Below are 27979 nucleotides of genomic sequence, written 5' to 3' on the forward strand. Positions count from 1 at the left end.
TAGAAATCCACCTGAATAAGATCCACTCTGTCTACCATATCTGTTTCAGCGAGGAGATAGCAGAGAACAGAGACAGAGAGAGAGGATGGCGGGTGATAGGAAGATCGGGGTGGCGCTCGACTACTCGAAGAGCAGCAAGCTGGCGTTGCAGTGGGCGGTGAACAATCTGCTGCAGAAGGGGGAGACCCTCGTCCTCATCCACGTCAAGACGAGCAAGGGAGAAGAGGCTCGCAACCTCCTCTGGGCACAGTCCGGATCCCGTAACCACCACCAACACCCTCTCTCTCTCTCTCTTGTTTTGATAGGATTAGTCTGAGATAGATTTGGTGATGGTGGTGGTCTTTTTTTTTTCTCTCACAGCGTTGATTCCACTGGCGGAATTCAGAGACCCCAACTCGATGAAGCAATACGACGTTGCACCCGATGCAGAAGTCTTGGACTTGCTTGATACTGCTGCGAGTCAGAAGGAGGTATGTGGAGTCTTTCTTTCTTTTTTCGATTGTTGGTTTTTTTTTTTCAACCGAACTGGGTTTTTGGTTTCCTTGTAAATTTTATGGTTTTTGATTGATGGGTGGTGGGATTCTTAGGCGTCAATCGTGACGAAGATATATTGGGGGGATGCGAGGGAGAAGCTGTGTGATGCGGTGGGGGATCTGAGGCTCGACTCCCTGGTGATGGGCAGCCGAGGGCTAGGACAGATCCAAAGGTGAGATCCCCAATTTTTTTTCGCTTTTTACAAAATAGAGAGTAAAAATTATCATTTCATCTCCATCAGGCTTATTTTATTTTTATTACTATGTAATTAGTTAGAAAGGTAAAATGAAGAACTCGATTATGGGGTTTGTTGTTGTTTCCTCTTTTGATCATCAGTTTATTAGATTTGGGCCATATGAATATCTGATCCATCTCGACCAAAGAAGAGGGAAGATAATTGTTAGGTGTAAGAAAGAATGGAGAGAAATTCAAAGAAGGAATGAGGTGTTTAAGATAGAGGTCTTGATAAGGTGGAATAGTCCCATATTGCTTTTGCATGAGTTTTCTGAGAGCTTTATAAGCAATTAGTGAACTCATACACTTGTTCCTGAGAACAAGGGAGTGGGATGACCACCACACGCGCGCGCGCGCCCGCCCGCCGTGCCGTGCCGTGCCGAGCCGGGCCGGGTCGGGTCGGGTCGGGATCAAGACAAGTATCTTTTTACCCAAAGTTTCTTTGGATTCGGTAACGGGTAATGAGAATGGATAACGGGTCACGACTCCTCGGATTCCGTGCCCGTTATGGAACTTCGGATTCCGTAACGGATCTCGATCTTTCGAAGTCGGATCACGTCCCCTCGGATTCCGTAACGGGCTCCTTCCACGTTTCATAACCGTTCGTGGGTTATAAAAGCGTGGTCAGGGGTGGGGTTACAGGGTGACTGAGACAGACGATTTCTGAAGAAGCATTCTGCGATTTCCCATCTCTCTCTCTTTTTCCTGTGAGTTATCCCGAAAGGGGTTGTTCTGCAACTGTGGTTCGAAGAGGCTGTTTTCGAAGGACGATCCATCGGAGTGCACCGTTCGGTTCGTCGTGGCTATTGTATCCTGGGGGAAGGACGCCGGACCCTGATCTGCACAGTATGTGGGGGCGAATCTTCTCTAAGGGGAGTACTTTCGTACGCCTTAGCCTGCTGCATATTCTAAACATGTGCATGTTGTTTTCTTTATGTTCTGTGCATGTGTTTGTTTATATGCTTACGTCTGGATTTTGGTCTGATGCGGAAAATGCCATGCTTGCTCCCTGTTACTGTTTCGGTCGTCTGTTAATCATGTTCTTTACACATTTGTATTTATTGACGTATTTCGTGTTTTATATCATGATGACGATTGTGAAACTGTGTGATCTGAAATATGATCCATCAGTCTTAGAGAAGATTCGTAGCATGTCGACTTCTTCTGCGTTTGTACCAAAAGTGGACATGTCCGGTATGCCGGAAAAGTTTGCCGGGCAGAACTTTAAACGTTGGCAGCAACGCATGAAGATCTGGTTCACTACGATAGGGCTGTTGAATGTTCTAGAAGTCGACTGCCCTTCGGTGTCTGATACGAACCCTGACCCTGCTGCAGTCACTGCGGCTGTAGAGTGGAAAGAAAAGGACAGTATATGCCGTGGTTGCATATTGTTGGCTCTGTCCAACACATTGTTCGATGTGTACTGTTCTCCGTCTACCACTGCTAAGGGTTTGTGGGATCAACTTGACAAGAAGTACAATACTGAAGACCAAGGTCTTGAAAAGTACTCTGTTGCCAAGTTTCTGAAATATCAGATGGTAGAGGGCAAGTCGGTCACTGAGCAGGCACACGAGTTTCTGTTGTTGCTCCATAGTTTGGCTGAGGCTGATATGAAACTTCCTGAGAAGTTTCAAGTTATGACCATCGTAGAGAAATTTCCTAAGTCTTGGGTAGACTTCGGTATGTCTCTCAAGCACCGTAGAGGAAAAATTTCTCTAGATGATCTTATGGTAGCCATTGCCATTGAAGAGGAGCATAGGAGCCAGAAACAGATCGTAATGCCAACTGAACCGCCTAAGGTGAACATGATGACGGGAGCTTTTAAGGGCAAAGGACAAAAATCGAAATCTGCAATGAAAAACCAGTTTAAACCTAAGGCCAAAATCCAGAAAAAGGCAAAGAACAAACCTTGCTGGAACTGTGGGCAGGTTGGGCACTGGGCTAAGGAATGTCCTTCCAAGAAAGCCAAAGCTCATGGGACCACAGAAGGAACGCCTCAAGTCAACATGGTGACTGAGGTCGTTGGGACCAGTACTGGGTATGTTTCTATTAACCCACAAATCTATCACGTTTATGAGCCAACTGAGTGGCTGGTTGACACTGGGGCTAATGTGCACGTCTGTGCTGATAAGTCTGTCTTTGTCTCATACCAGGCTGCTGCAGGCAGATCCGTGACTATGGGCAATTCAACGGCTGCAAAGGTGTTAGGAATTGGACGCGTGGATCTGAAGTTTCCTTCAGGACGAGTTCTATCTTTACACAGAGTGCACCATGTGCCTGTAGTTAGAAGGAACATTCTAAGTGGTTCATGTCTTGTTAGAGAGGGTTATGAATTTAACTTTAAATGTAATAAAGTTGTTATTTTACATTCTGGAACTTTTATTGGCAAGGGGTATTTAGATGATGGTTTATTTAAACTTCGTGTTGAACATGTTTGCAGTGATAAATTAGAAAATGATGTTTCTTTTGACTCATTGTCTAATGTTGCTTATAACATAGAATCATCTGACTTATGGCATAATAGATTAGGTCATGTGAATTTCAACTCTGTGAAACGCATGATGAACTTGAAAATGATTCCTGAGCATTCCATTGATAAAACTAAAAAATGTGAAATTTGTGTGCAAGCAAAACAATGTAGGAAACCATTCCATACGATTGTTAGAGATTCTGAAATATTGGATCTGGTGCATACAGATATCTGTGAGTTTAATGGAGTGTTAACTAGAAATCATAAAAAGTATTTTATCACTTTTATAGATGATTGCACTAAATACTGTTACGTGTATCTGCTAAAATCAAAAGATGAAGCTTTTGATAAGTTTCTTAACTTTAAGAATGAAGCAGAAACACAAACTGGTAGAAAACTTAAAAGATTGAGGTCTGATAGAGGAGGAGAATATACCTCTAATAAACTCGATGAATATTGCAAATCTGTTGGAATAGTTCATGAGTTTACTGCTCCATATTCTCCTCAATCCAATGGGATTGCAGAAAGAAAGAATAGAACCCTAACTGACATGATAAATACTCTACTTGGGAGTTCTGGATTACCTACCTATATGTGGGGGGATGCTCTGAATACGGCTTGCCACATTCTGAATAGAGTACCTCAGAAGCATAAGGATAGTAGCCCTTTCGAACTCTGGAGAAATAGGAAAGCTAGCTTAAAATACCTTAAAGTGTGGGGGTGCCTTGCAAAGGTACTTGTCCCAGAGCACAATAGGAAGAAGTTGGGTCCTAAAACAGTAGATGCTGTCTTTTTGGGTTATGTAGAGAACAGCTATGCCTACAAGTTCTTAGTAATTAAGTCTGAGATATCTGGCATAGATGTTAACTCTATTGTAGAGCTTCGAGAAGCTACATTCTTTGAGGATGTATTTCCCATGAAAGTTGGTGTACCTCAAAATCTGTCTTCTGTAGATATACCTTCAACTTCTGGTTCCATTCCCGAACATGTGGGAAGGATGACAGATGTGGGGGTAGAACCATCTTGTTCCCATCCTAGACCCGATGAGTCTGAGGAAGTGGTTGAACCTAGAAGGAGCAAGAGACCAAGGATTACCAAGGATTTGGGAAGTGACTTTATCACTTACCTTATCGAAGATGATCCTCCCACTTTCCGAGATGCAATGGCTTCACCTGAAGCAAAGCATTGGAAAGATGCCATCAAGAGTGAAATGGATTCCATTATCTCTAATGGTACTTGGGAACTGGTTGACCTCCCTCGTGGTAGTTCCACAATTGGGTGCAAATGGATCTTTAAGAAGAAGTTGAAACCAGATGGATCCATTGACAAGTACAAGGCGAGACTGGTTGCCAAGGGGTTCAAACAAAAGGAGGGAATAGACTATTTCGATACCTATTCTCCGGTTACCCGGATGACCACTATTAGAGTGCTTATAGCACTGGCTTCCATTTATGATCTCTCGGTCCATCAAATGGACGTGAAGACCGCTTTCTTGCATGGCGATCTTGAAGAAGAGATCTATATGGATCAACCTGAGGGTTATGTGGCTCCTGGTAATGAAGATAAAGTTTGTAGACTTGTTAAGTCATTATATGGACTAAAACAAGCCCCTAAACAATGGCATGAGAAGTTTGATAATATTATATTATCATTTGGTTTTGTTGTCAATGAATCTGATAAGTGTGTTTATTGTAAAGTTAAAAGTGATGGTTGTATTATTTTATGCCTGTATGTAGATGATATTCTACTGTTTGGTTCCAATATGGGAATTGTTAATGAGACAAAGTCGTTTCTTAGTAGTAAGTTTGATATGAAGGATATGGGTGTTGCAAGCGTGATCTTAGGCTTAAAGCTGACTCGTTCAGCTGAAGGGTTAACCATTTCACAATCTCACTTTGTCGAGAAAGTACTTGTGAAATTTGGTTATAACCAAGGGAGATCTGTAGCAACTCCATATGACCCTTCTATCCCTCTTCATAAGAATACGACTGGTGTTCCTGTGTCTCAATTGAGGTATTCTCAGATTATTGGAAGTTTGATGTATCTTGCAAATTGCACGAGACCGGATATTTCGTTCTCTGTGACAAAATTAAGTAGATACACAAGTTGTCCAAATCGCACTCATTGGAAGGCATTGGACAGGGTACTTAGATACCTGAAAGGAACTATTTCCTTGAGTTTGCATTACAAGAGATTCCCTGCAGTTCTTGAGGGATATAGTGATGCAAGCTGGATAGCCATGAACTCTGGCAGTTATGGCGTGACTGGGTATGTATTTACCTTGGGTGGCGGTGCAGTCGCCTGGAGATCAGTAAAGCAGACCATCTTGTCTCGGTCTACTTTTGAGGCTGAACTCTGTGCTTTAGATGTCACTGGATTGGAAGCTGAATGGTTAAAGGGACTTCTTGAGGAACTTCCTTTAATGTGCAAGCCAATTCCTGCGATATCTGTGCATTGTGACAATATGGCCACAATTGCAAAGATTAAAAGCACAAAATATAACCAAAAGCAGAGGAGACACATCCAAGTCAGAATAAAATCTGTAAGGGAACTGGTGTCTCAGTTAGTGGTTGCTGTGGACTATGTTGGATCCAAAGAAAACACAGCTGACCCATTAACGAAAGGACTAGATAAGTCTTTAGTCCTAAAATCCAGAGAGGGGATGGGACTGAAACCCATCAGTAGTTCATCTACAGTAGCAACCCAACCTATCTGAGTGGAGATCCCACAAAGTAGGTTCAATGTGGTAATAACAAGCTGTAGGGTGAACTGGATAGCACCTTATTAAATATGATACTTTGTATCTGTGTCTGTTCCCCTGTTTACTCTGGAAAGGTGCTGTAGCTGCAAGTTAAGGAAGAGTTAAAACTCTGAATGGGTTCAAAGCTTTCAAGGCGAGATGTTAGCAGTGCATCTTTGGAGAAGCCCACCTATGTGAGTGTGACTGTGTGGCCGCAGTTCAAGGAATTGGGTTATTCCTGAAGTCACTCATGAAACAGGATTCGGGCGCATGGCCATTAACGCGCCGCCCCTAAAGATTACAACCAGAACCTTTATCGTGTTGTTGCTAATGGACACTCCTACACCATAGGTTCAAGTTCAAGACTTCAGTTCACTTCGTTCCTGTGGGGGTAAAAGTTAGTCAACTAAGGTAGTGGTTCAAACCGGAAGGTACCATTGCTGAAAGCATGATATGTCTTGTTGCAGAATGTCTCTTTTTGGCACTTTTGTTTCCTCCCGCTTCATTCTTTGAATTTGTGGGGGAATGTTAGGTGTAAGAAAGAATGGAGAGAAATTCAAAGAAGGAATGAGGTGTTTAAGATAGAGGTCTTGATAAGGTGGAATAGTCCCATATTGCTTTTGCATGAGTTTTCTGAGAGCTTTATAAGCAATTAGTGAACTCATACACTTGTTCCTGAGAACAAGGGAGTGGGATGACCACCACACACGCGCGCGCGCGCGCGCGCCCGCCCGCCGTGCCGTGCCGTGCCGAGCCGAGCCGAGCCGGGTCGGGTCGGGTCGGGTCGGGTAATTGGCCCTTTAGGGCCATATCCAATCAAGACAAGTATCTTTTTACCCAAAGTTTCTTTGGATTCGGTAACGGGTAATGAGAATGGATAACGGGTCACGACTCCTCGGATTTCGTGCCCGTTATGGAACTTCGGATTCCGTAACGGATCTCGATCTTTCGAAGTCGGATCACGTCCCCTCGGATTCCGTAACGGGCTCCTTCCACGTTTCATAACCGTTCGTGGGTTATAAAAGCGTGGTCAGGGGTGGGGTTACAGGGTGACTGAGACAGACGATTTCTGAAGAAGCATTCTGCGATTTCCCATCTCTCTCTCTTTTTCCTGTGAGTTATCCCGAAAGGGGTTGTTCTGCAACTGTGGTTCGAAGAGGCTGTTTTCGAAGGACGATCCATCGGAGTGCACCGTTCGGTTCGTCGTGGCTATTGTATCCTGGGGGAAGGACGCCGGACCCTGATCTGCACAGTATGTGGGGGCGAATCTTCTCTAAGGGGAGTACTTTCGTACGCCTTAGCCTGCTGCATATTCTAAACATGTGCATGTTGTTTTCTTTATGTTCTGTGCATGTGTTTGTTTATATGCTTACGTCTGGATTTTGGTCTGATGCGGAAAATGCCATGCTTGCTCCCTGTTACTGTTTCGGTCGTCTGTTAATCATGTTCTTTACACATTTGTATTTATTGATGTATTTCGTGTTTTATATCATGATGACGATTGTGAAACTGTGTGATCTGAAATATGATCCATCAGTCTTAGAGAAGATTCGTAGCATGTCGACTTCTTCTGCGTTTGTACCAAAAGTGGACATGTCCGGTATGCCGGAAAAGTTTGCCGGGCAGAACTTTAAACGTTGGCAGCAACGCATGAAGATCTGGTTCACTACGATAGGGCTGTTGAATGTTCTAGAAGTCGACTGCCCTTCGGTGTCTGATACGAACCCTGACCCTGCTGCAGTCACTGCGGCTGTAGAGTGGAAAGAAAAGGACAGTATATGCCGTGGTTGCATATTGTTGGCTCTGTCCAACACATTGTTCGATGTGTACTGTTCTTCGTCTACCACTGCTAAGGGTTTGTGGGATCAACTTGACAAGAAGTACAATACTGAAGACCAAGGTCTTGAAAAGTACTCTGTTGCCAAGTTTCTGAAATATCAGATGGTAGAGGGCAAGTCGGTCACTGAGCAGGCACACGAGTTTCTGTTGTTGCTCCATAGTTTGGCTGAGGCTGATATGAAACTTCCTGAGAAGTTTCAAGTTATGACCATCGTAGAGAAATTTCCTAAGTCTTGGGTAGACTTCGGTATGTCTCTCAAGCACCGTAGAGGAAAAATTTCTCTAGATGATCTTATGGTAGCCATTGCCATTGAAGAGGAGCATAGGAGCCAGAAACAGATCGTAATGCCAACTGAACCGCCTAAGGTGAACATGATGACGGGAGCTTTTAAGGGCAAAGGACAAAAATCGAAATCTGCAATGAAAAACCAGTTTAAACCTAAGGCCAAAATCCAGAAAAAGGCAAAGAACAAACCTTGCTGGAACTGTGGGCAGGTTGGGCACTGGGCTAAGGAATGTCCTTCCAAGAAAGCCAAAGCTCATGGGACCACAGAAGGAACGCCTCAAGTCAACATGGTGACTGAGGTCGTTGGGACCAGTACTGGGTATGTTTCTATTAACCCACAAATCTATCACGTTTATGAGCCAACTGAGTGGCTGGTTGACACTGGGGCTAATGTGCACGTCTGTGCTGATAAGTCTGTCTTTGTCTCATACCAGGCTGCTGCAGGCAGATCCGTGACTATGGGCAATTCAACGGCTGCAAAGGTGTTAGGGATTGGACGCGTGGATCTGAAGTTTCCTTCAGGACGAGTTCTATCTTTACACAGAGTGCACCATGTGCCTGTAGTTAGAAGGAACATTCTAAGTGGTTCATGTCTTGTTAGAGAGGGTTATGAATTTAACTTTAAATGTAATAAAGTTGTTATTTTACATTCTGGAACTTTTATTGGCAAGGGGTATTTAGATGATGGTTTATTTAAACTTCGTGTTGAACATGTTTGCAGTGATAAATTAGAAAATGATGTTTCTTTTGACTCATTGTCTAATGTTGCTTATAACATAGAATCATCTGACTTATGGCATAATAGATTAGGTCATGTGAATTTCAACTCTGTGAAACGCATGATGAACTTGAAAATGATTCCTGAGCATTCCATTGATAAAACTAAAAAATGTGAAATTTGTGTGCAAGCAAAACAATGTAGGAAACCATTCCATACGATTGTTAGAGATTCTGAAATATTGGATCTGGTGCATACAGATATCTGTGAGTTTAATGGAGTGTTAACTAGAAATCATAAAAAGTATTTTATCACTTTTATAGATGATTGCACTAAATACTGTTACGTGTATCTGCTAAAATCAAAAGATGAAGCTTTTGATAAGTTTCTTAACTTTAAGAATGAAGCAGAAACACAAACTGGTAGAAAACTTAAAAGATTGAGGTCTGATAGAGGAGGAGAATATACCTCTAATAAACTCGATGAATATTGCAAATCTGTTGGAATAGTTCATGAGTTTACTGCTCCATATTCTCCTCAATCCAATGGGATTGCAGAAAGAAAGAATAGAACCCTAACTGACATGATAAATACTCTACTTGGGAGTTCTGGATTACCTACCTATATGTGGGGGGATGCTCTGAATACGGCTTGCCACATTCTGAATAGAGTACCTCAGAAGCATAAGGATAGTAGCCCTTTCGAACTCTGGAGAAATAGGAAAGCTAGCTTAAAATACCTTAAAGTGTGGGGGTGCCTTGCAAAGGTACTTGTCCCAGAGCACAATAGGAAGAAGTTGGGTCCTAAAACAGTAGATGCTGTCTTTTTGGGTTATGTAGAGAACAGCTATGCCTACAAGTTCTTAGTAATTAAGTCTGAGATATCTGGCATAGATGTTAACTCTATTGTAGAGCTTCGAGAAGCTACATTCTTTGAGGATGTATTTCCCATGAAAGTTGGTGTACCTCAAAATCTGTCTTCTGTAGATATACCTTCAACTTCTGGTTCCATTCCCGAACATGTGGGAAGGATGACAGATGTGGGGGTAGAACCATCTTGTTCCCATCCTAGACCCGATGAGTCTGAGGAAGTGGTTGAACCTAGAAGGAGCAAGAGACCAAGGATTACCAAGGATTTGGGAAGTGACTTTATCACTTACCTTATCGAAGATGATCCTCCCACTTTCCGAGATGCAATGGCTTCACCTGAAGCAAAGCATTGGAAAGATGCCATCAAGAGTGAAATGGATTCCATTATCTCTAATGGTACTTGGGAACTGGTTGACCTCCCTCGTGGTAGTTCCACAATTGGGTGCAAATGGATCTTTAAGAAGAAGTTGAAACCAGATGGATCCATTGACAAGTACAAGGCGAGACTGGTTGCCAAGGGGTTCAAACAAAAGGAGGGAATAGACTATTTCGATACCTATTCTCCGGTTACCCGGATGACCACTATTAGAGTGCTTATAGCACTGGCTTCCATTTATGATCTCTCGGTCCATCAAATGGACGTGAAGACCGCTTTCTTGCATGGCGATCTTGAAGAAGAGATCTATATGGATCAACCTGAGGGTTATGTGGCTCCTGGTAATGAAGATAAAGTTTGTAGACTTGTTAAGTCATTATATGGACTAAAACAAGCCCCTAAACAATGGCATGAGAAGTTTGATAATATTATATTATCATTTGGTTTTGTTGTCAATGAATCTGATAAGTGTGTTTATTGTAAAGTTAAAAGTGATGGTTGTATTATTTTATGCCTGTATGTAGATGATATTCTACTGTTTGGTTCCAATATGGGAATTGTTAATGAGACAAAGTCGTTTCTTAGTAGTAAGTTTGATATGAAGGATATGGGTGTTGCAAGCGTGATCTTAGGCTTAAAGCTGACTCGTTCAGCTGAAGGGTTAACCATTTCACAATCTCACTTTGTCGAGAAAGTACTTGTGAAATTTGGTTATAACCAAGGGAGATCTGTAGCAACTCCATATGACCCTTCTATCCCTCTTCATAAGAATACGACTGGTGTTCCTGTGTCTCAATTGAGGTATTCTCAGATTATTGGAAGTTTGATGTATCTTGCAAATTGCACGAGACCGGATATTTCGTTCTCTGTGACAAAATTAAGTAGATACACAAGTTGTCCAAATCGCACTCATTGGAAGGCATTGGACAGGGTACTTAGATACCTGAAAGGAACTATTTCCTTGAGTTTGCATTACAAGAGATTCCCTGCAGTTCTTGAGGGATATAGTGATGCAAGCTGGATAGCCATGAACTCTGGCAGTTATGGCGTGACTGGGTATGTATTTACCTTGGGTGGCGGTGCAGTCGCCTGGAGATCAGTAAAGCAGACCATCTTGTCTCGGTCTACTTTTGAGGCTGAACTCTGTGCTTTAGATGTCACTGGATTGGAAGCTGAATGGTTAAAGGGACTTCTTGAGGAACTTCCTTTAATGTGCAAGCCAATTCCTGCGATATCTGTGCATTGTGACAATATGGCCACAATTGCAAAGATTAAAAGCACAAAATATAACCAAAAGCAGAGGAGACACATCCAAGTCAGAATAAAATCTGTAAGGGAACTGGTGTCTCAGTTAGTGGTTGCTGTGGACTATGTTGGATCCAAAGAAAACACAGCTGACCCATTAACGAAAGGACTAGATAAGTCTTTAGTCCTAAAATCCAGAGAGGGGATGGGACTGAAACCCATCAGTAGTTCATCTACAGTAGCAACCCAACCTATCTGAGTGGAGATCCCACAAAGTAGGTTCAATGTGGTAATAACAAGCTGTAGGGTGAACTGGATAGCACCTTATTAAATATGATACTTTGTATCTGTGTCTGTTCCCCTGTTTACTCTGGAAAGGTGCTGTAGCTGCAAGTTAAGGAAGAGTTAAAACTCTGAATGGGTTCAAAGCTTTCAAGGCGAGATGTTAGCAGTGCATCTTTGGAGAAGCCCACCTATGTGAGTGTGACTGTGTGGCCGCAGTTCAAGGAATTGGGTTATTCCTGAAGTCACTCATGAAACAGGATTCGGGCGCATGGCCATTAACGCGCCGCCCCTAAAGATTACAACCAGAACCTTTATCGTGTTGTTGCTAATGGACACTCCTACACCATAGGTTCAAGTTCAAGACTTCAGTTCACTTCGTTCCTGTGGGGGTAAAAGTTAGTCAACTAAGGTAGTGGTTCAAACCGGAAGGTACCATTGCTGAAAGCATGATATGTCTTGTTGCAGAATGTCTCTTTTTGGCACTTTTGTTTCCTCCCGCTTCATTCTTTGAATTTGTGGGGGAATGTTAGGTGTAAGAAAGAATGGAGAGAAATTCAAAGAAGGAATGAGGTGTTTAAGATAGAGGTCTTGATAAGGTGGAATAGTCCCATATTGCTTTTGCATGAGTTTTCTGAGAGCTTTATAAGCAATTAGTGAACTCATACACTTGTTCCTGAGAACAAGGGAGTGGGATGACCACCACACACGCGCGCGCGCGCGCGCGCCCGCCCGCCGTGCCGTGCCGTGCCGAGCCGAGCCGAGCCGGGTCGGGTCGGGTCGGGTCGGGTAATTGGCCCTTTAGGGCCATATCCAATCAAGACAAGTATCTTTTTACCCAAAGTTTCTTTGGATTCGGTAACGGGTAATGAGAATGGATAACGGGTCACGACTCCTCGGATTTCGTGCCCGTTATGGAACTTCGGATTCCGTAACGGATCTCGATCTTTCGAAGTCGGATCACGTCCCCTCGGATTCCGTAACGGGCTCCTTCCACGTTTCATAACCGTTCGTGGGTTATAAAAGCGTGGTCAGGGGTGGGGTTACAGGGTGACTGAGACAGACGATTTCTGAAGAAGCATTCTGCGATTTCCCATCTCTCTCTCTTTTTCCTGTGAGTTATCCCGAAAGGGGTTGTTCTGCAACTGTGGTTCGAAGAGGCTGTTTTCGAAGGACGATCCATCGGAGTGCACCGTTCGGTTCGTCGTGGCTATTGTATCCTGGGGGAAGGACGCCGGACCCTGATCTGCACAGTATGTGGGGGCGAATCTTCTCTAAGGGGAGTACTTTCGTACGCCTTAGCCTGCTGCATATTCTAAACATGTGCATGTTGTTTTCTTTATGTTCTGTGCATGTGTTTGTTTATATGCTTACGTCTGGATTTTGGTCTGATGCGGAAAATGCCATGCTTGCTCCCTGTTACTGTTTCGGTCGTCTGTTAATCATGTTCTTTACACATTTGTATTTATTGATGTATTTCGTGTTTTATATCATGATGACGATTGTGAAACTGTGTGATCTGAAATATGATCCATCAGTCTTAGAGAAGATTCGTAGCATGTCGACTTCTTCTGCGTTTGTACCAAAAGTGGACATGTCCGGTATGCCGGAAAAGTTTGCCGGGCAGAACTTTAAACGTTGGCAGCAACGCATGAAGATCTGGTTCACTACGATAGGGCTGTTGAATGTTCTAGAAGTCGACTGCCCTTCGGTGTCTGATACGAACCCTGACCCTGCTGCAGTCACTGCGGCTGTAGAGTGGAAAGAAAAGGACAGTATATGCCGTGGTTGCATATTGTTGGCTCTGTCCAACACATTGTTCGATGTGTACTGTTCTTCGTCTACCACTGCTAAGGGTTTGTGGGATCAACTTGACAAGAAGTACAATACTGAAGACCAAGGTCTTGAAAAGTACTCTGTTGCCAAGTTTCTGAAATATCAGATGGTAGAGGGCAAGTCGGTCACTGAGCAGGCACACGAGTTTCTGTTGTTGCTCCATAGTTTGGCTGAGGCTGATATGAAACTTCCTGAGAAGTTTCAAGTTATGACCATCGTAGAGAAATTTCCTAAGTCTTGGGTAGACTTCGGTATGTCTCTCAAGCACCGTAGAGGAAAAATTTCTCTAGATGATCTTATGGTAGCCATTGCCATTGAAGAGGAGCATAGGAGCCAGAAACAGATCGTAATGCCAACTGAACCGCCTAAGGTGAACATGATGACGGGAGCTTTTAAGGGCAAAGGACAAAAATCGAAATCTGCAATGAAAAACCAGTTTAAACCTAAGGCCAAAATCCAGAAAAAGGCAAAGAACAAACCTTGCTGGAACTGTGGGCAGGTTGGGCACTGGGCTAAGGAATGTCCTTCCAAGAAAGCCAAAGCTCATGGGACCACAGAAGGAACGCCTCAAGTCAACATGGTGACTGAGGTCGTTGGGACCAGTACTGGGTATGTTTCTATTAACCCACAAATCTATCACGTTTATGAGCCAACTGAGTGGCTGGTTGACACTGGGGCTAATGTGCACGTCTGTGCTGATAAGTCTGTCTTTGTCTCATACCAGGCTGCTGCAGGCAGATCCGTGACTATGGGCAATTCAACGGCTGCAAAGGTGTTAGGGATTGGACGCGTGGATCTGAAGTTTCCTTCAGGACGAGTTCTATCTTTACACAGAGTGCACCATGTGCCTGTAGTTAGAAGGAACATTCTAAGTGGTTCATGTCTTGTTAGAGAGGGTTATGAATTTAACTTTAAATGTAATAAAGTTGTTATTTTACATTCTGGAACTTTTATTGGCAAGGGGTATTTAGATGATGGTTTATTTAAACTTCGTGTTGAACATGTTTGCAGTGATAAATTAGAAAATGATGTTTCTTTTGACTCATTGTCTAATGTTGCTTATAACATAGAATCATCTGACTTATGGCATAATAGATTAGGTCATGTGAATTTCAACTCTGTGAAACGCATGATGAACTTGAAAATGATTCCTGAGCATTCCATTGATAAAACTAAAAAATGTGAAATTTGTGTGCAAGCAAAACAATGTAGGAAACCATTCCATACGATTGTTAGAGATTCTGAAATATTGGATCTGGTGCATACAGATATCTGTGAGTTTAATGGAGTGTTAACTAGAAATCATAAAAAGTATTTTATCACTTTTATAGATGATTGCACTAAATACTGTTACGTGTATCTGCTAAAATCAAAAGATGAAGCTTTTGATAAGTTTCTTAACTTTAAGAATGAAGCAGAAACACAAACTGGTAGAAAACTTAAAAGATTGAGGTCTGATAGAGGAGGAGAATATACCTCTAATAAACTCGATGAATATTGCAAATCTGTTGGAATAGTTCATGAGTTTACTGCTCCATATTCTCCTCAATCCAATGGGATTGCAGAAAGAAAGAATAGAACCCTAACTGACATGATAAATACTCTACTTGGGAGTTCTGGATTACCTACCTATATGTGGGGGGATGCTCTGAATACGGCTTGCCACATTCTGAATAGAGTACCTCAGAAGCATAAGGATAGTAGCCCTTTCGAACTCTGGAGAAATAGGAAAGCTAGCTTAAAATACCTTAAAGTGTGGGGGTGCCTTGCAAAGGTACTTGTCCCAGAGCACAATAGGAAGAAGTTGGGTCCTAAAACAGTAGATGCTGTCTTTTTGGGTTATGTAGAGAACAGCTATGCCTACAAGTTCTTAGTAATTAAGTCTGAGATATCTGGCATAGATGTTAACTCTATTGTAGAGCTTCGAGAAGCTACATTCTTTGAGGATGTATTTCCCATGAAAGTTGGTGTACCTCAAAATCTGTCTTCTGTAGATATACCTTCAACTTCTGGTTCCATTCCCGAACATGTGGGAAGGATGACAGATGTGGGGGTAGAACCATCTTGTTCCCATCCTAGACCCGATGAGTCTGAGGAAGTGGTTGAACCTAGAAGGAGCAAGAGACCAAGGATTACCAAGGATTTGGGAAGTGACTTTATCACTTACCTTATCGAAGATGATCCTCCCACTTTCCGAGATGCAATGGCTTCACCTGAAGCAAAGCATTGGAAAGATGCCATCAAGAGTGAAATGGATTCCATTATCTCTAATGGTACTTGGGAACTGGTTGACCTCCCTCGTGGTAGTTCCACAATTGGGTGCAAATGGATCTTTAAGAAGAAGTTGAAACCAGATGGATCCATTGACAAGTACAAGGCGAGACTGGTTGCCAAGGGGTTCAAACAAAAGGAGGGAATAGACTATTTCGATACCTATTCTCCGGTTACCCGGATGACCACTATTAGAGTGCTTATAGCACTGGCTTCCATTTATGATCTCTCGGTCCATCAAATGGACGTGAAGACCGCTTTCTTGCATGGCGATCTTGAAGAAGAGATCTATATGGATCAACCTGAGGGTTATGTGGCTCCTGGTAATGAAGATAAAGTTTGTAGACTTGTTAAGTCATTATATGGACTAAAACAAGCCCCTAAACAATGGCATGAGAAGTTTGATAATATTATATTATCATTTGGTTTTGTTGTCAATGAATCTGATAAGTGTGTTTATTGTAAAGTTAAAAGTGATGGTTGTATTATTTTATGCCTGTATGTAGATGATATTCTACTGTTTGGTTCCAATATGGGAATTGTTAATGAGACAAAGTCGTTTCTTAGTAGTAAGTTTGATATGAAGGATATGGGTGTTGCAAGCGTGATCTTAGGCTTAAAGCTGACTCGTTCAGCTGAAGGGTTAACCATTTCACAATCTCACTTTGTCGAGAAAGTACTTGTGAAATTTGGTTATAACCAAGGGAGATCTGTAGCAACTCCATATGACCCTTCTATCCCTCTTCATAAGAATACGACTGGTGTTCCTGTGTCTCAATTGAGGTATTCTCAGATTATTGGAAGTTTGATGTATCTTGCAAATTGCACGAGACCGGATATTTCGTTCTCTGTGACAAAATTAAGTAGATACACAAGTTGTCCAAATCGCACTCATTGGAAGGCATTGGACAGGGTACTTAGATACCTGAAAGGAACTATTTCCTTGAGTTTGCATTACAAGAGATTCCCTGCAGTTCTTGAGGGATATAGTGATGCAAGCTGGATAGCCATGAACTCTGGCAGTTATGGCGTGACTGGGTATGTATTTACCTTGGGTGGCGGTGCAGTCGCCTGGAGATCAGTAAAGCAGACCATCTTGTCTCGGTCTACTTTTGAGGCTGAACTCTGTGCTTTAGATGTCACTGGATTGGAAGCTGAATGGTTAAAGGGACTTCTTGAGGAACTTCCTTTAATGTGCAAGCCAATTCCTGCGATATCTGTGCATTGTGACAATATGGCCACAATTGCAAAGATTAAAAGCACAAAATATAACCAAAAGCAGAGGAGACACATCCAAGTCAGAATAAAATCTGTAAGGGAACTGGTGTCTCAGTTAGTGGTTGCTGTGGACTATGTTGGATCCAAAGAAAACACAGCTGACCCATTAACGAAAGGACTAGATAAGTCTTTAGTCCTAAAATCCAGAGAGGGGATGGGACTGAAACCCATCAGTAGTTCATCTACAGTAGCAACCCAACCTATCTGAGTGGAGATCCCACAAAGTAGGTTCAATGTGGTAATAACAAGCTGTAGGGTGAACTGGATAGCACCTTATTAAATATGATACTTTGTATCTGTGTCTGTTCCCCTGTTTACTCTGGAAAGGTGCTGTAGCTGCAAGTTAAGGAAGAGTTAAAACTCTGAATGGGTTCAAAGCTTTCAAGGCGAGATGTTAGCAGTGCATCTTTGGAGAAGCCCACCTATGTGAGTGTGACTGTGTGGCCGCAGTTCAAGGAATTGGGTTATTCCTGAAGTCACTCATGAAACAGGATTCGGGCGCATGGCCATTAACGCGCCGCCCCTAAAGATTACAACCAGAACCTTTATCGTGTTGTTGCTAATGGACACTCCTACACCATAGGTTCAAGTTCAAGACTTCAGTTCACTTCGTTCCTGTGGGGGTAAAAGTTAGTCAACTAAGGTAGTGGTTCAAACCGGAAGGTACCATTGCTGAAAGCATGATATGTCTTGTTGCAGAATGTCTCTTTTTGGCACTTTTGTTTCCTCCCGCTTCATTCTTTGAATTTGTGGGGGAATGTTAGGTGTAAGAAAGAATGGAGAGAAATTCAAAGAAGGAATGAGGTGTTTAAGATAGAGGTCTTGATAAGGTGGAATAGTCCCATATTGCTTTTGCATGAGTTTTCTGAGAGCTTTATAAGCAATTAGTGAACTCATACACTTGTTCCTGAGAACAAGGGAGTGGGATGACCACCACACGCGCGCGCGCGCGCCCGCCCGCCGTGCCGTGCCGTGCCGAGCCGAGCCGAGCCGGGTCGGGTCGGGTCGGGTAATTGGCCCTTTAGGGCCATATCCAATCAAGACAAGTATCTTTTTACCCAAAGTTTCTTTGGATTCGGTAACGGGTAATGAGAATGGATAACGGGTCACGACTCCTCGGATTTCGTGCCCGTTATGGAACTTCGGATTCCGTAACGGATCTCGATCTTTCGAAGTCGGATCACGTCCCTCGGATTCCGTAACGGGCTCCTTCCACGTTTCATAACCGTTCGTGGGTTATAAAAGCGTGGTCAGGGGTGGGGTTACAGGGTGACTGAGACAGACGATTTCTGAAGAAGCATTCTGCGATTTCCCATCTCTCTCTCTTTTTCCTGTGAGTTATCCCGAAAGGGGTTGTTCTGCAACTGTGGTTCGAAGAGGCTGTTTTCGAAGGACGATCCATCGGAGTGCACCGTTCGGTTCGTCGTGGCTATTGTATCCTGGGGGAAGGACGCCGGACCCTGATCTGCACAGTATGTGGGGGCGAATCTTCTCTAAGGGGAGTACTTTCGTACGCCTTAGCCTGCTGCATATTCTAAACATGTGCATGTTGTTTTCTTTATGTTCTGTGCATGTGTTTGTTTATATGCTTACGTCTGGATTTTGGTCTGATGCGGAAAATGCCATGCTTGCTCCCTGTTACTGTTTCGGTCGTCTGTTAATCATGTTCTTTACACATTTGTATTTATTGACGTATTTCGTGTTTTATATCATGATGACGATTGTGAAACTGTGTGATCTGAAATATGATCCATCAGTCTTAGAGAAGATTCGTAGCATGTCGACTTCTTCTGCGTTTGTACCAAAAGTGGACATGTCCGGTATGCCGGAAAAGTTTGCCGGGCAGAACTTTAAACGTTGGCAGCAACGCATGAAGATCTGGTTCACTACGATAGGGCTGTTGAATGTTCTAGAAGTCGACTGCCCTTCGGTGTCTGATACGAACCCTGACCCTGCTGCAGTCACTGCGGCTGTAGAGTGGAAAGAAAAGGACAGTATATGCCGTGGTTGCATATTGTTGGCTCTGTCCAACACATTGTTCGATGTGTACTGTTCTCCGTCTACCACTGCTAAGGGTTTGTGGGATCAACTTGACAAGAAGTACAATACTGAAGACCAAGGTCTTGAAAAGTACTCTGTTGCCAAGTTTCTGAAATATCAGATGGTAGAGGGCAAGTCGGTCACTGAGCAGGCACACGAGTTTCTGTTGTTGCTCCATAGTTTGGCTGAGGCTGATATGAAACTTCCTGAGAAGTTTCAAGTTATGACCATCGTAGAGAAATTTCCTAAGTCTTGGGTAGACTTCGGTATGTCTCTCAAGCACCGTAGAGGAAAAATTTCTCTAGATGATCTTATGGTAGCCATTGCCATTGAAGAGGAGCATAGGAGCCAGAAACAGATCGTAATGCCAACTGAACCGCCTAAGGTGAACATGATGACGGGAGCTTTTAAGGGCAAAGGACAAAAATCGAAATCTGCAATGAAAAACCAGTTTAAACCTAAGGCCAAAATCCAGAAAAAGGCAAAGAACAAACCTTGCTGGAACTGTGGGCAGGTTGGGCACTGGGCTAAGGAATGTCCTTCCAAGAAAGCCAAAGCTCATGGGACCACAGAAGGAACGCCTCAAGTCAACATGGTGACTGAGGTCGTTGGGACCAGTACTGGGTATGTTTCTATTAACCCACAAATCTATCACGTTTATGAGCCAACTGAGTGGCTGGTTGACACTGGGGCTAATGTGCACGTCTGTGCTGATAAGTCTGTCTTTGTCTCATACCAGGCTGCTGCAGGCAGATCCGTGACTATGGGCAATTCAACGGCTGCAAAGGTGTTAGGAATTGGACGCGTGGATCTGAAGTTTCCTTCAGGACGAGTTCTATCTTTACACAGAGTGCACCATGTGCCTGTAGTTAGAAGGAACATTCTAAGTGGTTCATGTCTTGTTAGAGAGGGTTATGAATTTAACTTTAAATGTAATAAAGTTGTTATTTTACATTCTGGAACTTTTATTGGCAAGGGGTATTTAGATGATGGTTTATTTAAACTTCGTGTTGAACATGTTTGCAGTGATAAATTAGAAAATGATGTTTCTTTTGACTCATTGTCTAATGTTGCTTATAACATAGAATCATCTGACTTATGGCATAATAGATTAGGTCATGTGAATTTCAACTCTGTGAAACGCATGATGAACTTGAAAATGATTCCTGAGCATTCCATTGATAAAACTAAAAAATGTGAAATTTGTGTGCAAGCAAAACAATGTAGGAAACCATTCCATACGATTGTTAGAGATTCTGAAATATTGGATCTGGTGCATACAGATATCTGTGAGTTTAATGGAGTGTTAACTAGAAATCATAAAAAGTATTTTATCACTTTTATAGATGATTGCACTAAATACTGTTACGTGTATCTGCTAAAATCAAAAGATGAAGCTTTTGATAAGTTTCTTAACTTTAAGAATGAAGCAGAAACACAAACTGGTAGAAAACTTAAAAGATTGAGGTCTGATAGAGGAGGAGAATATACCTCTAATAAACTCGATGAATATTGCAAATCTGTTGGAATAGTTCATGAGTTTACTGCTCCATATTCTCCTCAATCCAATGGGATTGCAGAAAGAAAGAATAGAACCCTAACTGACATGATAAATACTCTACTTGGGAGTTCTGGATTACCTACCTATATGTGGGGGGATGCTCTGAATACGGCTTGCCACATTCTGAATAGAGTACCTCAGAAGCATAAGGATAGTAGCCCTTTCGAACTCTGGAGAAATAGGAAAGCTAGCTTAAAATACCTTAAAGTGTGGGGGTGCCTTGCAAAGGTACTTGTCCCAGAGCACAATAGGAAGAAGTTGGGTCCTAAAACAGTAGATGCTGTCTTTTTGGGTTATGTAGAGAACAGCTATGCCTACAAGTTCTTAGTAATTAAGTCTGAGATATCTGGCATAGATGTTAACTCTATTGTAGAGCTTCGAGAAGCTACATTCTTTGAGGATGTATTTCCCATGAAAGTTGGTGTACCTCAAAATCTGTCTTCTGTAGATATACCTTCAACTTCTGGTTCCATTCCCGAACATGTGGGAAGGATGACAGATGTGGGGGTAGAACCATCTTGTTCCCATCCTAGACCCGATGAGTCTGAGGAAGTGGTTGAACCTAGAAGGAGCAAGAGACCAAGGATTACCAAGGATTTGGGAAGTGACTTTATCACTTACCTTATCGAAGATGATCCTCCCACTTTCCGAGATGCAATGGCTTCACCTGAAGCAAAGCATTGGAAAGATGCCATCAAGAGTGAAATGGATTCCATTATCTCTAATGGTACTTGGGAACTGGTTGACCTCCCTCGTGGTAGTTCCACAATTGGGTGCAAATGGATCTTTAAGAAGAAGTTGAAACCAGATGGATCCATTGACAAGTACAAGGCGAGACTGGTTGCCAAGGGGTTCAAACAAAAGGAGGGAATAGACTATTTCGATACCTATTCTCCGGTTACCCGGATGACCACTATTAGAGTGCTTATAGCACTGGCTTCCATTTATGATCTCTCGGTCCATCAAATGGACGTGAAGACCGCTTTCTTGCATGGCGATCTTGAAGAAGAGATCTATATGGATCAACCTGAGGGTTATGTGGCTCCTGGTAATGAAGATAAAGTTTGTAGACTTGTTAAGTCATTATATGGACTAAAACAAGCCCCTAAACAATGGCATGAGAAGTTTGATAATATTATATTATCATTTGGTTTTGTTGTCAATGAATCTGATAAGTGTGTTTATTGTAAAGTTAAAAGTGATGGTTGTATTATTTTATGCCTGTATGTAGATGATATTCTACTGTTTGGTTCCAATATGGGAATTGTTAATGAGACAAAGTCGTTTCTTAGTAGTAAGTTTGATATGAAGGATATGGGTGTTGCAAGCGTGATCTTAGGCTTAAAGCTGACTCGTTCAGCTGAAGGGTTAACCATTTCACAATCTCACTTTGTCGAGAAAGTACTTGTGAAATTTGGTTATAACCAAGGGAGATCTGTAGCAACTCCATATGACCCTTCTATCCCTCTTCATAAGAATACGACTGGTGTTCCTGTGTCTCAATTGAGGTATTCTCAGATTATTGGAAGTTTGATGTATCTTGCAAATTGCACGAGACCGGATATTTCGTTCTCTGTGACAAAATTAAGTAGATACACAAGTTGTCCAAATCGCACTCATTGGAAGGCATTGGACAGGGTACTTAGATACCTGAAAGGAACTATTTCCTTGAGTTTGCATTACAAGAGATTCCCTGCAGTTCTTGAGGGATATAGTGATGCAAGCTGGATAGCCATGAACTCTGGCAGTTATGGCGTGACTGGGTATGTATTTACCTTGGGTGGCGGTGCAGTCGCCTGGAGATCAGTAAAGCAGACCATCTTGTCTCGGTCTACTTTTGAGGCTGAACTCTGTGCTTTAGATGTCACTGGATTGGAAGCTGAATGGTTAAAGGGACTTCTTGAGGAACTTCCTTTAATGTGCAAGCCAATTCCTGCGATATCTGTGCATTGTGACAATATGGCCACAATTGCAAAGATTAAAAGCACAAAATATAACCAAAAGCAGAGGAGACACATCCAAGTCAGAATAAAATCTGTAAGGGAACTGGTGTCTCAGTTAGTGGTTGCTGTGGACTATGTTGGATCCAAAGAAAACACAGCTGACCCATTAACGAAAGGACTAGATAAGTCTTTAGTCCTAAAATCCAGAGAGGGGATGGGACTGAAACCCATCAGTAGTTCATCTACAGTAGCAACCCAACCTATCTGAGTGGAGATCCCACAAAGTAGGTTCAATGTGGTAATAACAAGCTGTAGGGTGAACTGGATAGCACCTTATTAAATATGATACTTTGTATCTGTGTCTGTTCCCCTGTTTACTCTGGAAAGGTGCTGTAGCTGCAAGTTAAGGAAGAGTTAAAACTCTGAATGGGTTCAAAGCTTTCAAGGCGAGATGTTAGCAGTGCATCTTTGGAGAAGCCCACCTATGTGAGTGTGACTGTGTGGCCGCAGTTCAAGGAATTGGGTTATTCCTGAAGTCACTCATGAAACAGGATTCGGGCGCATGGCCATTAACGCGCCGCCCCTAAAGATTACAACCAGAACCTTTATCGTGTTGTTGCTAATGGACACTCCTACACCATAGGTTCAAGTTCAAGACTTCAGTTCACTTCGTTCCTGTGGGGGTAAAAGTTAGTCAACTAAGGTAGTGGTTCAAACCGGAAGGTACCATTGCTGAAAGCATGATATGTCTTGTTGCAGAATGTCTCTTTTTGGCACTTTTGTTTCCTCCCGCTTCATTCTTTGAATTTGTGGGGGAATGTTAGGTGTAAGAAAGAATGGAGAGAAATTCAAAGAAGGAATGAGGTGTTTAAGATAGAGGTCTTGATAAGGTGGAATAGTCCCATATTGCTTTTGCATGAGTTTTCTGAGAGCTTTATAAGCAATTAGTGAACTCATACACTTGTTCCTGAGAACAAGGGAGTGGGATGACCACCACACACGCGCGCGCGCGCGCGCGTCCGCCCGCCGTGCCGTGCCGTGCCGAGCCGAGCCGAGCCGGGTCGGGTCGGGTCGGGTCGGGTCGGGTAATTGGCCCTTTAGGGCCATATCCAATCAAGACAAGTATCTTTTTACCCAAAGTTTCTTTGGATTCGGTAACGGGTAATGAGAATGGATAACGGGTCACGACTCCTCGGATTTCGTGCCCGTTATGGAACTTCGGATTCCGTAACGGATCTCGATCTTTCGAAGTCGGATCACGTCCCCTCGGATTCCGTAACGGGCTCCTTCCACGTTTCATAACCGTTCGTGGGTTATAAAAGCGTGGTCAGGGGTGGGGTTACAGGGTGACTGAGACAGACGATTTCTGAAGAAGCATTCTGCGATTTCCCATCTCTCTCTCTTTTTCCTGTGAGTTATCCCGAAAGGGGTTGTTCTGCAACTGTGGTTCGAAGAGGCTGTTTTCGAAGGACGATCCATCGGAGTGCACCGTTCGGTTCGTCGTGGCTATTGTATCCTGGGGGAAGGACGCCGGACCCTGATCTGCACAGTATGTGGGGGCGAATCTTCTCTAAGGGGAGTACTTTCGTACGCCTTAGCCTGCTGCATATTCTAAACATGTGCATGTTGTTTTCTTTATGTTCTGTGCATGTGTTTGTTTATATGCTTACGTCTGGATTTTGGTCTGATGCGGAAAATGCCATGCTTGCTCCCTGTTACTGTTTCGGTCGTCTGTTAATCATGTTCTTTACACATTTGTATTTATTGATGTATTTCGTGTTTTATATCATGATGACGATTGTGAAACTGTGTGATCTGAAATATGATCCATCAATAATTTGTTGCTTTGTTCTGGTACACCATTTTCCAGAAAATGGGGTCAGATTGAGAATGGCATTCATTTCCCAGTTTATCCTGTTTTCTGGAAAGTGGGTGCATCTAAACATTCGCTCATCCAGAATAATGCTATTGAAGGGATATTGCCAGTGTGAGGCACAATACAGAGCAATATTTCAGTTCAGCCAATATGCTTGGATGGGTGAGTTACGTCGGTAAATTCAAAGACTGCGTAAGAGTTGCAAACTTGTGCATCGGAAGGATGTATGTGAATATTAGCTTCGGGGATTTTGCAGTGTTTTAACGATGAGAAACCCACGCAGAGGACTGGGTCACTTATGGACCCGAGCAAAACCCCGGGTAGGGTCACCGACACCCAAGCCCTTACTGAGCCCACCAGTTAAAGGCACCCGCTTACCCAGGAGTCTAACCTGGGGCGGAGGGGTCAGCACCTTCTCCCCAGGCTGGCTGCCAATTGGGCGACCCTGGTGGGATTTGGCAATGTTAATGAGCTAGAGCAGCTTTGGTGATAGGCTTGTGTTCTGTCTTAGAGAAAATGGGTGAATTGAGTTTGTGATGGTCTTGTCTGTGGTTCTATGTCACCCGCACCCGCACCCGCACCCGCACCCGCACCCGCACCCGCACCCGATGTGGTCAACCTGACCCTGGGTGCAGTCAACACATGCAGGGTCATTTATGTCCAACTTTTGGACTTTATATATATATATATATATATATATATATATATATATATATATATATATATATTTGCCGCACCCCCGCACCCAAGTTTTTTGAAAGTGCCCCACCCCCGCACCCGCACCCATGTGACATAGGTGTGGTTGCTAGAGTCGGCACTTAATCCATGGTGACTGGCAAAATTGACTGTCTCAGTCCTTGGCTATTGGCCTTTTACATGGTCTTGTGTGTAATTCTAGAATCCACTTGAAATCCATGAGTTTCATGTTGATTTGTATAATTGACTGTTTCAAAACCTAGCTAGCCTCAGTCAGTTCAATCCTTTCAAATGTCTGTTTTGGTTTGATCCATCTAGAGATATCACGGATAGGAATAGATCTTTACCATGGTTACTGAAACCGCCATAGGACATGGGAAAGCGCTTCCCTGAAGCACGTTTCAGAAGCACGAAATGTGGCGCTTCCAAAACGTGCTGGGAATAGCAAAAAAAAAAATTGGAAAGCTCTCTTTCCCTTTTTTTATTTTATTTTTTGTGTGTTTTCATTTTGTTTCTCTTTCTTTTTTCTTTTTTTCGCTTCCCAGTGACTTCTTAGGTCGTTTCTGGTTCGCTTTTCTTCTTTCTTCTAAGACAATTTATGGTTCTCTTCTAAGTTCTAAGTCGTCCTGCGCTTCCCGCTTCCTAAAATTTTCAAAGGGTCTCGCTTCCTGCTTCCACTTTCCAAAGCGCTTCCCACTTCCACTTTCTCAACTGGTAACTCTGATCCTGACTCGGGAGGCTCAATTAGTTGCTTCGGTGTCTATAGTTATTTGTTGCCAATTATGCCTGTTGGTCATAATTGGGATTGTCTGATGAGTTTTAGAAATAGCTCTTTTTTGAGTCGAGAGACATGAGTACATCACTTTCTAAGGTGGTGACAAAACCAGTGACTTGATGCCTTAACATTAGCAAAGCAAAGCAAGAGAAGAAGAAGATGAAGAGAGCATAGAGAGAAAGAACCACAAAGAGAAACTTCATTCACTTGTAAAGTAAAGACCAAAGAATAATACAACATATTGGGGTTGACCCCCTTGCTGCACCACTAAAACTAATTTTGGACCAGTATGAGCCTCTTACTTTGATTACTACACTTTTGAGGGCTAAAATACAGAACCACCCTTACACATACACAGAAATACATCAATGGGTACAACCCACATTAGACATACATAATATTGCATTTCTCAACATGCATGGCCCCCATATAAATAACACCTTATTATGTTGCTCAACTTGATCCATCGTGATACAACGTGGCTGTTGGGATCCATTACCTTGGAAGATAAATGCAAGGAATTTGCAAACTGTGCTTTTTATTGACCTTATTTTGTTCATAAACGCACATGTAAAAAATTTAGTGGTTAACCTTGCTGTTGTGACAGTGCATGCATCTCTTTTGACACATATGATAGACCAACTTCATATGTACTTTTTGAGTACTTGAAGAGAGTAATGAAAACATAGTCCTGGTATACTGTATGCATGATTTTGCTATTGAATTCCAGTGGATCCTTTTGCTGAGAGTGGTTGTACATGAAAGATATAATCATAATGTTTCAAAAGGACTGATGGAGCCATCAGGAGTGTCCTATTTTTTACCATGTCCCACAGGCATGGTCTCGTTCACTGGCATTGTACATAGTGAAATCAGCTAGTAAGAGAAACAGCCTATGACATGCAAATCTTTAATATCTCAAAAAGCTTGATGGAACCATTATGCTCTCTTTTTTTAAATCATTTCTGACAATCCTGATCTCATTCATGGGCATTATACATATTGAAATTCAGCTAGAAGGGAAAATGGCCTATGGTATGGTAAGATTGTGCTGCTATTCCTATAGCAGAATTGCTATGCCTCATGTGATGCCTATGTACATAGTCACCCACTTGTCACATCTTCCAGTAGAGGACAACCACCGGCAGTGAGTTAGAAAAAGATCTCAAATGGGAGCAAACCAACATATCAATTTAGCCATGAGTATGATGTGGTACACTACACATAGGAGAGGCTTGCCCCCATCCCAGGTGTGATAGGCTAGGCTGGTGCACATTTTTATCATCTAATTTAAGGACTGTATGTCTTGACTGTGAAAACTACCAGTCAGTGGAAGATGGCTGACATGATGTTGGTCATTTGATTGCAATGGTGGTCTTGTTGGTAAGCAGGGGTGGTTTGTGATGACTAATAATATGTTTTTGAGTAATTCTGATTCTGGTGGTGATCATGGCATAATGTTGGTGGTGGTCATGGTTTCACCTGATGTGGAAGAATGACGGTGATGATATTCATATTATCTGATGATCCTGATAAAATGATGGTTCATGGTTGTGTTGAATTGATGATAATTCTGTCCACACTACCATGAATCTTTAGATGTCATTATACGGTTATGCATAACGTGCTACCATGTGTATACTTTATGTGCCATTGCTGGAAATGTAGGTTTCGCTCGTCTCAAGGTAATACCTCTTGTGAAAGGACATTGGAAACTTAATCTAAAATTTATTGGTGACCAACTCACATTTCTGGTTGCTAAGATATTGGATGATGTTTCTTAGTTCCTTTCCTACTGATTAACTGTTTCATTTAGTACATGAGAGCTTCCTATATTTTAACTCTGTTTTTCTCTAATTTACAGGATCTTGCTGGGAAGTGTCACAAATTACGTTCTGTCAAATTCTCCATGCCCTGTGACCATAGTGAAAGATCCAAAGTTCAAGCCATGAGGAAATGTACCTGTAACATGTTTAATAAATCTTGAAGTTTACTTTTTAATACTCTAATAAGTGACTGCATATATAGTTTCTTGTTGCTGTTGTGAAGCAAAATGGGTTGTTGAATATAATATACAGGAAGATCAATCAATCTGTCTACACTCTTCAAA

General features: G+C 42.6%; 1 protein-coding gene across 1 annotated transcript; it reads left to right on the plus strand.

The window, feature by feature from the left end:
• On the plus strand, positions 1-27979 carry LOC149828188 (universal stress protein PHOS32-like). Its single transcript, XM_090017435.1, has 4 exons — positions 1-260; positions 361-470; positions 588-706; positions 27734-27979. The coding sequence occupies exons 1-4, from the start codon at positions 86-88 to the stop codon at positions 27819-27821; spliced, it is 492 nt and encodes a 163-aa protein (XP_089873561.1). The 5' UTR covers positions 1-85; the 3' UTR covers positions 27822-27979.

This window comes from Nuphar pumila, chromosome 9, assembly GCF_984573655.1.
Source record: "Nuphar pumila chromosome 9, dmNupPumi1.hap1.1, whole genome shotgun sequence".
NCBI classification, from domain to species: domain Eukaryota; kingdom Viridiplantae; phylum Streptophyta; class Magnoliopsida; order Nymphaeales; family Nymphaeaceae; genus Nuphar; species Nuphar pumila.